A 14,166-nucleotide genomic window follows, 5' to 3' on the forward strand; every position below is an offset into this window, starting at 1 on the left:
GAGTCCACACAGTGACGCTCTTCGGCCCTTTGAACGGCTCCGTGGGTCTCAGACCAGCCCCTCTCAGGAGGGATGCCATGAGTTCTTAGGACCGGGGACCAAACCCCAGGGCTGACAGGACACGCGGGGCACGCCCCATCCCAGCAGCGACGGGAGTGTTCTGTGTGAGGGGCACAGGCAGAGGCCCCTCTTCCTGAAGGCTTCACCTGGAGCCCCACGAAAGGAACGGTGTGGGCTGGGCCGCAAGCACCCTGAGCTGGTCTGGTGCCTGTCTCTGAGACAGGAGGCTGAGGGTGGAGCTGGGGACAGACACACCGATACGGCTGAGCCGCCACAGCCCAGTGCTCGGACCGTGCTCCTGCTGCTGGGTGCCGCCCCCACCCCGCGCTCACAGCGACCTTTGAGGCTGGCCTTCTTCCCCCTGCCAGGACCCCCAGGCTACCTCAAAGCAGAGGGACACCCAGGGAGCACTGAGGCCCTCAGCAGCATCTTCCCAAAGAGCCAACCAGCTTCACCCACCGTTCAGAGCTCAGCCACTCAGCAAGCTCCCCCGTGGAACAGAATTTGAACTCGCTTTCTCTCCCCCACACCACTGGTGGTCACTTCCCACCAGCCAGAAACAGGAGAGGACCCAAGGATAGTCACGGTGTTCGAGTTTCCTGGGACCCTGACACAGACTCAGGTATTAAAAGATGCCCCCACCCACCTCTGCACCCACGCATCTGCCCACCCATCTGTCCTTGCATCCAACCAATCTCTCCTGGGGGCTCTGTGTGTTGGGGAGTTTCAGGGCCTTTGTGGAGCCCTTCACTCATGGAAAGACGTTCCTACAGGGATAGCAGCCCTGCCCGGAGCCTGGAGGAGGGGAGTCCTGAGTCACCCCTGTGAGCTGAGATTAGCTGCGGCAGGAGGAGAAGGGCACCTCAGGAAGTGGAGGGGATGATGATGGGGTCCCCAGGGCAGGCACTGAGGAGCTCAGGGAGGGGCCAGGGCCCATCCTCTCAGTGGGGGGGCCCACAGGAGCTGAAGGAGGTGCAGGGCTCTGAGCCGCTGTGGGCTGGCCACAGGCACTGAGCAGCCGGCAGGCTTGAGGGAGTTCTGAAGGTGCTGTGGACCGTACGCTGGGGGCTCAGAGGCTCGGGGCCTGGAGGCCAGGGGAACCGGGGGCTGAAGGACCAGAGGCCAGGGGCCCAGACAACTGGAGGCTGAGAATCGGAGGCTGGGGGCCTGGAGGCTGGGGGACCGGAGGCCGGGGTATTGGAGGCCAGGGGACTGGAGGCCGGGGAGCTACAAGCTGGGGGATTGGAGGCTGGGGGACAGGAGGCCGGGGGATTGGAGGCTGGGGGACTGGAGGCCGGGGGCCTGGAGGCTAGGGAGCTAGAAGCTGGGGGATTGGAGGCTGGGGGCCTGGAGGCCAGGGGAACCGGGGGCTGAAGGACCAGAGGCCAGGGGCCCAGACAACTGGAGGCTGAGGATTGGAGGCCGGGGGACTGGAGGCCGGGGAGCTAGAAGCTGGGGGACCGGAGGCCGGGGTATTGGAGGCCGGGGAGCTGGAGGCTGGGGGACTGGAGGCTGGGGGACTGGAGGCCAGGGAGCTAGAAGCTGGGGGACCGGAGGCCGGGGTATTGGAGGCCGGGGAGCTGGAGGCTGGGGGACTGGAGGCTGGGGGGACTGGAGGCTGGGGCCTGGAGGTGGGCCTGCCTCTGAGTCCCGGGGAACTGCTCGCAGAGGAGCAGCAGTGGGCTCCGGGGGACAGGGGGTCGCGTGTGCCTCTCTCCGGGCCAGGTGGGCCGTCCAGCTAGCAGCAGAGGCTGGCCGGGGCTGAGGCCTGGTGGTGAAGCTGGTCATACCCTGGGGGAGAAAGGGCCCCAGAGTTCCTCCACTGGAGGTCCAGGGGTGGGGGGCAGCGCCGAGCTCCCAGGTCAGAGGGAGGGGCCCTCAAGAAAGGAGGAGGGGAGCCCCCGGTGGGGAGGGCAGAGGGGCTTGGTTCCGCCCACCCGAGGCTCTAGGGGGAGGCCCGGGTTTTTCGCCCAGGGGCTCCCGGGCTCCCGTCTGGAAACACAGGTTCCAGGTGGACACAGGCAGGTGGCTGGAGGCCTGGCTCCTGCCGACGGGCAGGCTGCCGGGAGGCTCCGGAGGGCCCCTCGCCCGGCCGGGAGGGCTAGGGAGCGCCCACAGTGGTGCCCACAGCGGCCCGGGCACCTCTGGAGGCCGGTCAAGGGCCGCCGAGGGGCGCTCAAGGCACCGCGCCCCGACCTCGCCGCGGGGATCCCCGGCCCGGCCCCCAGCCCCTCCCGCGCTGCCCTCCCCCTCACGGCGAGGCGGCCGGCGAGGCTGCGCCCTCCACCCGGGAGCCAGGAGGGCGGGAGGAGGAGCCCGCGGGGCGAGGACCGGGCGGCGGCTGAGGGGCCGGGGGCGCGCGGGTGGGAAGCCGGGTGGGTGTGCGCCGGCGGCGGGCGGGCTGGCGGGGAGCCGGGGCTGGGTCTGCGCTCGCGTGAGCGCGGGGCGGGCGGGAAGGCTCCGCCCCGGCGCGGGAGGGGGCCGCCGGATTAAAGGCCACCCGGGCGGGCGGGGATCCGGACAGCAGCCTGAGCCCGGAGCGCGCTCCGCTGCGCGCAGCCCCACGCGCGTCCCGGAGCGTCCCGCCGAGCGCACCAGAGCTCCCGCGTCATGAGCATCCGGACAAGGCGCTGAGCGACCGCGGCGATGTCGGGGCGCTGGGCTCCGGGCCCCAGGTGGGGGGTCCTGCTGGCGCTGCTGCTGGCGCTGGGCGAGCTGCCGCGGGCGCGGGGCGTGGAGGAGGAGCCCGGCGGCGCGCACGGGGAGGCCCAGGGCTTCCAGGTGGTCACCTTCAAGTGGCACCACGTCCAGGACCCGTACATCATCGCGCTGTGGATCCTCGTGGCCAGCCTGGCCAAGATCGGTAAGCTGCCCGGGGCTGCGCGGGCGCGGCGGCTGGCTGCGGACTCTGCAGGCCCGCTCCTGCGCCCCCAGGGAACAGCTGGCCTGCCGCGCCGCCTTCTTCCCGGCTCCGCCGGCTCCGCGGTCTTCCCTGTGGAAGGGGCGCGTCTCTGCCAGCTTCCGGGAGGTCAGGTCGCGGACCGCAGCGGCCAGTCCCGGGACTCAGGTAGCGCAGGCAGAGGTCAGAGACCGGCGAGCCTGGCCGGACCCGGAGCGCGGTGCGCGTGGCCGACGGTAACCTGGTCCTGTCGGCGCGGGCGCAGCCTCTTCCCGTCCCTGGCTGCCCGGTCTCCGCAGGCCCGGCTCCTTCTGCCCGCAGGCGTCCACGGTTGCTCCGCGCTGGGGCTCCGGCAGCCAGCTTTTCTGTGTGTTGGACTTGTCTGGGGCGTTAGTGGAGGACGGAGGGAATGTCCTTGCCTTCCAGCGCTGGAGCACTCCGTCCCCAGTGCAGAAAGAAAAACGGTGCCACTCAACATGAAGCTCAGTGAAATCCTATTTATAGGAGCGAGTTTTCCATTGACAGTGTTTCTCTACTCAAAGTCCTGGTCTGAAAGACCGCTCTTCTCTTGACTTGCTCCACTGAGCCGGCAAAGTAGGGATTGCAGGAAACTCCAGGCAAGGTGACAGGAAGGTCAGCTTTCTCAGGAGCAGCTGAGGACCAAAGTTTCCACACCAGGGAGGGTCTTCCGGGGTGGTGGACGTGTGATGGTGTGTGTGTCTTAGCAAGTGGCGAGGGGCAAGCTGTCCACGGGGGGCTGAGGACACCCCCACACACTCACAGAGCAGCCGAGACCGGGACAGGTCAGCAGTGGTTTCCGAATGGGGGGTCTGGGGCGGGGCCCGGCCTCCTCAGCAGGATGGGAGGGGCCGGCTCTGGGGAGAGTCTGTCCGAGGACTCTGGACCCGGCTTAGGGGATTCCTGGTGGCGGCTGGTTACAGACTGGTTCTGCTTCAGCCCCGCCTGCCAACCAGCTCCTTTTTAAGTCCGTCACGTCTTTCTATTTCTTCAAGCTCTCTGGTCTCTTCCTTGCCACTCAGGTGTCTGTTCGGTTCCCTGGCCATGCCTGCCTGGCCCCGAGCGCCCCCGACTCGCTGGCTCTTTGTGGGAGTTCCTGATGTCAGAAGTGAAATGTGAGCAGGGGGATATGGTCTCACATGCTATGTCTGCCCTGGATGTCTCCGCCTCGGGGGACCTGCCAACACTGGTCACTTGCTGGGCAGGTCCAGCCTCCCCGGGGCTCTAGAAGCACCCTGACCTGAGGCTCCCCTGGGAGCAAATTGCACAAAGCTTTCTGTGCAAGTCCAGCCGGGTTCAGACGCGGGGCATGCACGTGGAGGGCCGGTGTTACTCTCCAGGAAGAGCCTGCCCCCTGTCTCCAGGGCACTCCTCCCGAGGGGACCTTCTCTGGGGAGGTGCTGCCTGCTCCAGCCTGCTCCGTCCTGAATCTTGAGGGGGGTCTTCCTGCCCCACCCCTTGCCCTTTCAACAGCTCCACCTGAGGGGAACTGCTGGTTCCGCTTGAGGGGAGGGGTGAGGCAGACGTTGGGGGAGGCTTGGGTAGACACGCCAAGGAAACTGAGTGGGTCCCCGGGGAGACCTGAGGGGCTGCCTTCCGCCCTGGGCCCCCGTGCTGCCCTGCATTTGGCGGCTCCTCTGAGAAGGTGCTGGGGCCCCCCCTCCCCGCTGTCTCATCGTAGAAGGCAAGCCGGGCCCCACCCCGCCTCGCCCTGTCCTCCAGGACCTGCTGCGCTGACTCCCGTGGGTCCCCAGGGCCCGCCCGGTGGCTCAGCCTGGGCGTCCTGTGACCCCTGCCTCCGGAGCCCCCCCAGCCCCTCTCTGTCCCCTCCTGGCCCCTCAGCTGGTCCCCTCCCCTCGCGGCACCCCCAGGTCTCCCCACCCGCACCCAGCCACCCCCGAGTACCCGTGTGCTCGGGGCCCCCGCTGGGGGCAAGTCCTCCTTCTCAGCCAGCCCGGGGCCCTGGGTGGGTGACGTGCTCCCCGGGGGTCTTGAGTCTGCAGCCACCGACCAGGACCCACTGGGGCCTCGGGACAGGCTGGGCTCCGTCCCCCCTTCCCGTTCTGCCTCCTTCGCTTCCCCTGGGGGCCAGCGCTCCGTGGGCCCACGTCGGCAGAGCTGGATCCTGAAGCTGCGGCCACACTGGGTGGGGGTCCACCCGGGCTGGGGTATCCGGGCAGCTTCCGGAACCGAGGCCTAGAGGGGGGCAGAGGGCAGGACCCCCCTCCCCTGCCCTCCTCCCTGGACGTGGCGTTCCCAGGCCGGGGGCGGGGGCGGGGGCGGGGGGTGAGGGCAGCGCTGACTTTTGGCCAGAGCTGCTGGGAGGTGTGATTTCTCCTCCTGAGCCAGAAGCCACAAGGGCAGGTGGGGATTCACCACCTCCCTCCCCCCGCCTCCCTCCCCCCTGCCGCTCTCAGGGCGGCCCCCAAGCCACCCCCACCCCGGGCCCAGCAGAAACACTCCAGGGAAGACGGGTGCCTGTGAGCCTTCCTGGCTTCAGAGGAGGCGGCTTGGGTGGGGGGCTGGCAGAGGGGGCGGCCCCAGCCGTGGTGGTCCTCAGAGGCCTTGGCCCTGCCCACGCGGCCCCTGGGCTTGCAAGGGGCTCAGTCGCCTCCCCCCTTCCACCAGCCTGGGAGGGAGGGGCTCTGCGGGGGTGCAGGGGGCGTCTTTCGTAATCAGAAGGGTCCCCAGGGCACCCTGAGGAGTAACTGGGGCCTTCGGGCTTCAGGTGTGACCCTCCTCACACACCCCCCCGCCCAGCCCAGACCTGGCACTCGGAGGCTGCAGCAGCCTGGCCCCTGGAGACGCAAGCCCCTATCCTGGCCGTATGCGCGCTGGACTCCAGTCTTGGGGTCACAGAGCCTCATCCGCCCAGGCTCTGCTTCCCGCGCCCTGGCACCTGCCACTTGCAAAGCATTGTCTCTGCGGCTTCTCATCGGCTCAGCAGGACTGCGGTCCAGCCCAGCCCTGGCCGGGGGAGGGGGCACAGACCTCCATGCTGGGACACCCAGGGCCTCTGTGCTGACTGGGTGCAGCATCAGTGGCTTCTCTCAAGCGCAGCCCCCGGGCGCCGGTGTGGCCCCTGGGTGCTGGTGTGGGCCCCGGGCACCCATGTGGGCCTCTGGGTGCCGGTGTGGGCCCTGGGCGTCGGTGTGGCCCCGGGCGTCGGTGTGGCCCCGGGTGCTGGTGTGGGCCCCGGGCGTCGGTGTGACCCCCGGGCACCGGTGTGACCCCCCGGGTGCCGGTGTGGGCCCTTGGCACCGGCGCGGGCCCTGAGGCATGCTCCTGGGCCGTGGGGAGCGGCAGACAGCGCTGACCTCCTGGAGTCGAAAGCAGGCGCCTGTGGGAATTCCCCGGGGGCGCAGTAGTGAGGACTCTGCTCTCACGGCTGAGGGCCCCGCTCCTGTCAGCAACCCCCTGCCGTGTCCAGCCCCTGGTCCTCTTTCCTGTGGGAGCGCCCTCCTCCAGTGGCTCCCACTGAACTTCCCTCGCACCCCTGAGGGGGTCTGTGAGAGGGTCTGGAGGAGGGGGTGACCGGGAAAGGCCGGGTGAGCCGCAGGACGGCTTGGTGGGCGCTCCCTGGCGTAGACGAGTCCGTGGGCCCCAGTGGACTCCAGCTTGGCAGGACAGATGGATCAAGGCCCTTTGGCCAAGGCCTGGGACCAGGGCCGCTCCCTGGAGTCGCCGCAGGAGCGGCGTTCCTGTGCTGAAGGTGTAAAGTCTCCCTTCTCAGGATCCGCCTGCAGAAGAATTACTGTAGCTGTAAAACAATTGGCATTTGGAGCTAAGGTGTCTCTCTGGAGTGTCCTGGGGACGAGGGGCAAAGGTTGGGAGGTGCTGACACCCCAGTCCTGCCTGCTCAGCAGATGGGACGCCCTGGGGAGCCGTCTGTCTGGCAACTTCCCACAAGGGCCTCCGAGAGAACCACACGGGGTTCTAAGACAGGGGCCTGAGCTCGCTGACCCTTCTGCTGGGCCCTCCCAGCCCCGTGCCCGACTGGACCCCGCGTCATCTGCCTAGCGTCCAAGCGCCCTTAGTGGGAGCATGGAGCAGGCAGGGTCCCCGTGAGCCAGGGCCGGCTCCCCCCAGCCTTCCTCCGCCCACCCCGCCATCCCTCAGGGGAGGGGCTTCTCCGTCTCCACCCCTGCCGGGCCTGGGGACTGACCTCCCCGCACTGGGGCCCAGGCTGTGGGGTCCTCCCCGGGCTCAGCTGGGGGCCCTGCCCCCGCACCAGGAAGCCTTGGGGGTGGCCTGGGTGCACTCCTGAGAGAAACCCGCTTACCTGCGCCTGCTCCGTCCAACCCCTCCTCGCCAACCCTGCCCGTGGTCTCCTGTCCCTGCTCCATCCCCTCTCATGCTGGAACGTCTGTCTCCTCCATCTGTTCAGGGCGGGGGGGTCAGAGCGGCGCCAGGGGAACCCAGGGGCCTGCGAAGGCCGCTCTCCCCAGCAGCTCTGCCTGCAGAACCCATCAGATGGGCCCTCAGGTCACCCCTCAGCACCCAGGCCTTCTGTCTGAGGCAGGGCAGCCCCGCAGAGGCAGCACAGAGCCCCAGGCCTGGAGGCCGGCCCGCCCAGGCCCTGCTCCTGCAGGTCTGCACAGACGCGTGTGCTTGGCCGGGCAGTGCTGGACAGTGAAGGGATGGACACGGCAAACCCTCCAGGTGCCGGCCCAGCAAGAGGCTCCCGAAGCTCCTCAAATTCTTAACCGAATTATCACACAGCCTCCCGTGAGGGGTGCATCCGGCAACCACCCCGTGGGCTTGCGAGGCTGGACCTGCTCAGAGCCCCGTGGGCGTGGCAGGGTTCTGGGGTTCTGCGGCGGGGGCAGCTCACCCCTGAGGCCTGGCCCGCAGCAGCTCCCCCATGAGCCGAAATTCTGTGCATTCACACCCAGCCCCGCCTTCTGGCACAAGACTGGACAGGGCAGACCCACAGGCTCAGACGCGCTGGCCACAGCGCCTGCACGGTCAGCTCATGCGCCCCCGTGAGAAATCTGGTCCGGGGTCCATGCACAGCGACGACCTCTGGGCCTGAACGTTTGTTTATTACTGAGGCCGACATGCTGGATTCTTAGCAGCTGCAGCTCCTAGCGCTTGTTTAACATTCGTTTTGCCAAAATTAATGCTGCCACATGCCTGGTAGTGCCACGGCTTCCCTTAAAACAGACCAGACCTCCCTCAGGGTATGTCAGTCCCTGGGGGCAGGCGAGGTCAGCCACGGGACACAGGGCACCATGTGCCAGCGAGAGCAGGGAGGGTGGGTGGGCGGGGGCCTGGGCAGGAGAGAGCCCACAGCTGGTGGGCTTCCCCAGGGTCCAGGTGGCACGCAGGTGGCCCAGGGTCCAGGTGGCACCCAGGTGGCCCTCAGGTGGCCCAGGGTCCAGGTGGCACCCAGGTGGCTCCAAGGTCTTACGAAGGCCCTGAGGTGGCTGTGAGGGGCGTGTTCTGGCCTCCAGGCCCCTTGTGCCCTGGGGCAGGGTGAGGAGCCATCTCACCTCTGCCAGCCTGACCAGCCTGCGGAGCCAGGGCTGAAGCCCCAGGCAGTGCCTCAAGGCCGTGGGGTCTGTCCTTGGAACTGCTGTGTCTCAAGTCCACACCTGCAAGCCAAGTGTTTACGCGCTCGTTCTAGAAAGAATGGAGAGGCCCCGGGGCTTGCTGGACATGGGGGTTCAGAGTCCAGGCTGAGGGGTCAGGTGGTGGCCAGGGTGCAGGCTTCCCGTCTGGGGGACAGTCAAGAAGGGCCACAAAGGGTGGGGCTGGCAAAGCGAGAGGGGCTGGGGAAGGTGGTCTGGGCGAAGGTGCCAACGAGGGAGCAGGGCGTTGCTGAGAGGGGAGGCCGTCGGGGCCCGGGGAGCCTGCGGGTGTCAGTGGGGAAGGGGACAGGCTGGAGGCGTGGCCTCGGGCAGCCTTGCGCCCGGTGGGCCAGGCCCCAGTCAGACTGCGCTTCAGGCGCAGACGTGGCCCGTGCTCGAGTGGCCGGGTGTGGACTCAGGGAGGAGGGCAGGGCGGGCTCCCTTTCCTCCTGGGTAAGTTGGGAAGCTCCAGGGAGCTCGCCACCTGCAGAGATACCCTGCCAAAGTCCAGCCAGTTGTGAGCTCTCAGCTGGGAAAGAGAGGCAGGACGTGGAAGCTGGAAACGTCTGTCTCCAGCAGCTTTGGGGACAAGGAGAAGGGTGAGGGGCCACCAGCTCACAGGGCTCGGCTCCTTCTCAGACTTAGCGAGCCTGGACATCGCAGTGGAGTGGACATGGGCCAGGAGCCTCCACAGCTGCTCTCCCAGAACGTGGCCCTGCGCGGAGGAGGCGTGGCGCTGCTCAGCCCCCGCCCCCGCCCGACGTGGGCCCGGCTGCACAGGGCCACCCCGGGGCCGTGCGCTCGTGCCCGTGGGTTGAGGGTTTCACCCGTGGCACCGACTCAGATCTAGCTTTCGTGTGGCGGTGGACCTGGGGACCTGAGGCCCCCTCATGTGCCTCTGGGTCCCAGCTCTCCCTGCCGGTGTCCGTGAGAGGTGTGTGAGACCGGCTCGGGGTCTGGTGCCTGCTTGCCTTGCTTTCACCCCCAGGCCCCGGTGGCCCAGCGGAAAAGAGCCCACTTGCCACGCAGGAGTCACGGGAGACGTGGGTTCAGTCCCTGGGTGGGGAAGACCCCCTGGAGGAGGGAGTAGCTGCCCACTCCAGGATTCTTGCCTGGAGAATCCCACGGACAGGGGAGCCTGGCGGGCTGCAGTCCACGGGGCTGCAAAGAGTCGGACACGACTGAAGCGACTTAGCACGCATGCACATACCCCAACACAGTCAGGAGAGGCCCCCCCCCCACCGCCCCCCAGCCCCAGCAGGAGAGGCCGGCCCTCAGGGAGGGCTGCTGCAAGGAGCCTGTTGTCGGGGGGAGGTGGGAGAAGGAGGCTTGGCCCCTGAGAGTTGTCCTGGGCTCACAAAGGCCTTTCCAGCCGGAGTAGTCACTGGACACCCCCTCCAAGGGCGGGACCCCAGAGCTGATGTCAAAGACTTAGCTTTTCCCGGCACCAGAGCCCAGTCGAATCTCAGAGTCTGCGGTGAAGTAGAAAAGGAGAGCTTTATCGCTTTGCCAGGCAAAGGGGTCCACCGTGGGCTCCTGCTCCCAAAGCCATGTGTCCCCACTGGGGAGGACAGTGACAGGTTTCACAGTAATTGTTCAAAGGGCGTGATCAGCTCATGGACATTCTTCTGACGGGTGGGTGGTGAGCTAAGTAGGAGTTCCCATTGTCAGCCTTCAGGTCTGACTGGTCTGGGGTCTGCATGCTTGCGGGCAGCATACAGTTAATCATTAATGCTCCCACCTGGAGGGGTTTCTGTATCTGCAGAATGGCTCAGAGACACCGGTGTGTGTCCCTTGATGGGAAAACAGGACCTTGCCCCAAGGCTTCTCTTGATTGTCCCTCCCTGGCCTCTCTCCCCTCCCTTCCCTAATGAACAACTGCTCGAATCTGCCCCTTAGAACTCAGGGAAGGTCATAGAGGCAGAATGAAGGCTGCTTCCTGTAGCCAGAGAGTGGGGGACACAAGGCCTTGTGCCGGGGGCGCTGCAGAGCCCTGCACAGAGTCAGGCCTGCTGTCGTTCTGCCTGTGGGCAGGGTGGGCGCCCATCCGCCTCCAGCTGCTTTGCACAGCCAGTTTGGACGGAGGCTCCAGGAGGCCATGTCCTACCCTGGCCATACTGGCAGGGACTCGGGAGCCAAGCGGGGTGAGCCCAGGAACGTCAAGTGTGCCTGCCGCCCCTTCCACACCCCGAGGTGGCAAAGCCGTCCTCCTGCTCCTTCCCTGACGGTTCAGACGGGACCGGCTGCCCTGCAGCCCCGGGTGGGTGTGTCATGGCCTCAGACTGTCTTCAGCTTCTGGGAAGCCGGTGAGACCCCTGGTTCTCAGGCCAGTCCCAACAGCTCACATCAGAGCTTCTGGGGTGAGGCTGGGGCCAGGCCCAGGCTCGTGGGGCTCCAGGCTCACAGGGCTTCGGGGTGGGCAGTGGGCACTGCCTTGAGCAGGCACGGCTGGGCTGAGCTCCTGGAGGCTGCCTTCAGCCTCACAGGACTTGAGGCTCCGCAGGGCCCACCACGCCTGGCTCCTTTGGGCTGTCACTGCACGTAAGAGGCCTTGTGACAGGCGAGAGACCTTGCTGCAGGCAAGCTGCTGCCCCCTCTTCACCCCAGAAGCTCTGATGTGGAGGGTTGGGGTGACCTGAGAACCAGGGGTCTCACCGGCTTCCCAGAAGCTGAAGGCAGTCTGAGGCCGTGACGCACTCGCCTCGGGCTGCAGGGCAGCCAGTCCCGTCTGCACTGTCAACTGTCAACTTCAGCCTCCTCGGCGGGGACACGGCCAGGTCCAGTATCTTAACAGGTGTTTAGAAGGTGCCTGGTGGACATTCCGTGAACTCGTAGCCCCCTGCACAGCGCCCAGCTTAGTAAGAGTTCAACAAATAATGGCTGAATGAAAATGAAAATGCCAAAACAGACACAAAGGCTCCAGACACTAAATCTGAGGTCAGTAGTGGGAGGCAGGACCTCACAGTGGCGGCCAGGACGGGGCCAGGGCCCTCTAGGGTGGGTAAGGGGGGGGGGCGGACACTCCTGCCCCCGCTCCTGTCCCTGCAGCTTCGGCCCCCCTGGAGGGGGTGGGGATGATTTAGCGGCCCCATCAGAGCACTGGCTTTCACCCACTGAGTCTGCGGCTGGAGAGGGTGTTGCATGGAGCCAGCCGGGTGAGGACAGACCTCTGTGTGACCCGCGTCAGCCCCACGCAGGGGCACCTCAAACCCCAACTACTAGTGACCGTCTCCGTGCTGGGGTCTCTGGTACCCTGTTGCTAGGATTTGGGGGGAGGGGTCAGCTGACTGCCATTTAAAAATACAGTTAGTGAGCAGGCCTCAGGGGTGAGCTTGTGAGGTGGGGACTGTGGACACACCCCCACATCCAGCAGTCCCCCAGCCCCCCCACACCCTACCTTCAGGGGATAAGCTGGAAAAGGAGGGTGGTTTTTCTGGGCAGGCCCTGGGATGGAGAATGTGGCACCCCTTGTGGAAATCTTTTACTCATTAACTCCGCTTTGCAGGTTGGGCGCTCTCAGCTCCGAGTCCGGCCTGCGCATGGGGGCCAGAGGCCTTCCCGGCTCAGCACCCCCTCTGCCTTCCCCGGGGCACTCGCAGGGCGCACGGGACGGTGCAGGGTGGGCGCGTATGGCGGCCGCCCAGGGGACAAGCCCCAGCTCTCTCAACAGACCAGGGGAACGAGTTCAAGTCCTGGTCTCCCGCCCCGGAGCTCTGGGACCCTCTTCCCAACATCTCCCCCGCCCCGCCCCACCGCAGCGTCCAGCCGGTGCGGGGGATGGGGGCTCCTGCACTGGGCTCTGCAGCGCCCCAGAGGGCACCCAGGGGACTGGCTGTGAGAGGCACCCTGAGGCTTTCCATGGGGACCCCGTTTTCCCCGGGACCCTTTCGGAATCTCTCGGTAGGCGAATGTGACGCCTAGAGGGCGGACACGGGGCGGGCAGGCCGCGCGCTCTGTCCCTGGAGGAGCCTGGCCCTGCGCCCACCGCCGCGGTACCCACGTCCCAGGGCGGGCTGCCCGGGGCGCGTGGGATCCCCGCGTCACCGCCCCAGCGAGCCCCCGGGAGCCGCGGGGCCGGGGTCGGCTGTTCTCAGCCACATCCGCACGGGCCCCGGCCTTACCGCCGGCGTTTAAAGTTAAACGAGACGCACCGTCCGGGAGCAAGGTCCTCGGCCCACGGCCACGCCTGGTCCGCGCTCCGGGCCCGCTTCCGTCGCGGCCCCTGAGGTGTGTGCGGCGCGGGGGCCACAGCCTCCGGGCTCGTGTCCAGGCAGGGAGGTCCAGGGTCGGGCGGCAGGCGTGGACGCTGGTCGGGGCCTCAGGGGACCATCTCCTCTGGAAACCTGCTCGGCCCGGTCCAGCCGAGCGGAGCCCCCGCCCCGCGCCATCCCGAGGAGGCCCGCGGCACAGACTTCAGCCCGCGCGCTTGGAAGGTGGCCGTGGGGGCGGCACGCACGCTGTTCTGGCTCCTGTGGGCCCGTCCGTTTTCCTGAAGCCGGTGGCGTCCGGGGTCGGCGGTGCAGTTTCCTCTGAACTGACACTGAATGTCCTATTTATGCCCCTCCTCCCCCGCCCAGGCTGCTGGCCTCCAGCCCCCTGCTCGCTGCTTCGCCCCTTCTGCAGGGCCAGCACCTGCCCTCAGCCTCTGCCCTCCACTGGCACCTCACCTGGCACTCCATGCCTTCGGCCTTGGGGAGTCCCCTTTGTGTGGACAATTGTCCACCAGACGCGACTCTCCCATTGCTCACGGCCTGGCTGTGCAGTGGAGGTGACAGAGACCACCCCCCGCGGCCTGTGACCCACGGGGTTCACGCTGGGGACCCCCACTCCCCAGCCACAGTGCACTTCAGGGGCACGCGTCTGCCTCGAGGTGCCGGGCCCCTGCGGGAAGGTCGCCTGGAGCCCACGGCAGCCTCCCTGCCGGCTGCCCTGAGCACGTGTGCGCCCTTCTCCTCGACCTTCCTCCCCGGCGCTGGTGCCTCGTCTCGTCCTCCGTCTTCTGAGAGGGCTCTTAGTTTCATCTTCCAGCTCCTCCGTTGAGTCTTCAGTTTCTGCTCCGGTATTTTCTCACATTTAACAAAAGGTTTGTAATCGCTGAACGCACTTTTTGTCGCGGTTGCAGCTCCTTTTCCCGCAGGTTTCCTCACATCATCCGGCCACTGGCTTTCGGGCCCCAGACCTCCCATCTCCACCCTCGGCAGTGGCCAGTGGGCTGTCCTTGCCCGCGGGCAGCCAGACCTCATGGGGCCCAGTGGGAGTTTGTGGGCTGCGTGGGTCAAGAGCTGGGATGCCAGCATTTTCAGGTCCTTCCTTCCTGCTGGCCCCGCCAACAATCTAAGAATAAAGAAAAGAAATGGCACCATCACCCTTTTATTTTTTCCTGGCTTGGGAAAGAAGCATTTAATCCACCTTCCTTGCAGGAATCTGACTTTCATCTTTATGGCTGCTCAGAAAGGTCTAGCCTTATCCTCATACGATGAGGAAACCTAGTCTACAAGGGATAAAACAGTAACGTGCTAGTGACCTCAGAACAGAAAGCACTCGAATGTGCAGAAACCCTGACTCTTGATCCCTCAGACAGGTGGGGCTCCATTGAGCAGCCCCAGCAGGGGTGGG

The 14,166-nt window shown here is 66.7% G+C and overlaps 1 protein-coding gene across 2 annotated transcripts in view; it reads left to right on the forward strand.

The window, feature by feature from the left end:
- Positions 1-2,706: 2,706 nt before the first annotated feature.
- SLC9A3 (solute carrier family 9 member A3) overlaps positions 2,707-14,166 on the forward strand; it is a 34,140-nt gene continuing 22,680 nt past the window's right edge. For both annotated transcript variants that reach the window (XM_068990681.1, XM_068990682.1), the window contains exon 1: positions 2,707-2,923. In XM_068990681.1, the coding sequence (XP_068846782.1) occupies positions 2,707-2,923 (217 nt within the window). The remainder of the gene's footprint in view (positions 2,924-14,166) is intronic.

Source organism: Capricornis sumatraensis, chromosome 18 (genome assembly GCF_032405125.1).
Source record: "Capricornis sumatraensis isolate serow.1 chromosome 18, serow.2, whole genome shotgun sequence".
Taxonomy (NCBI): domain Eukaryota; kingdom Metazoa; phylum Chordata; class Mammalia; order Artiodactyla; family Bovidae; genus Capricornis; species Capricornis sumatraensis.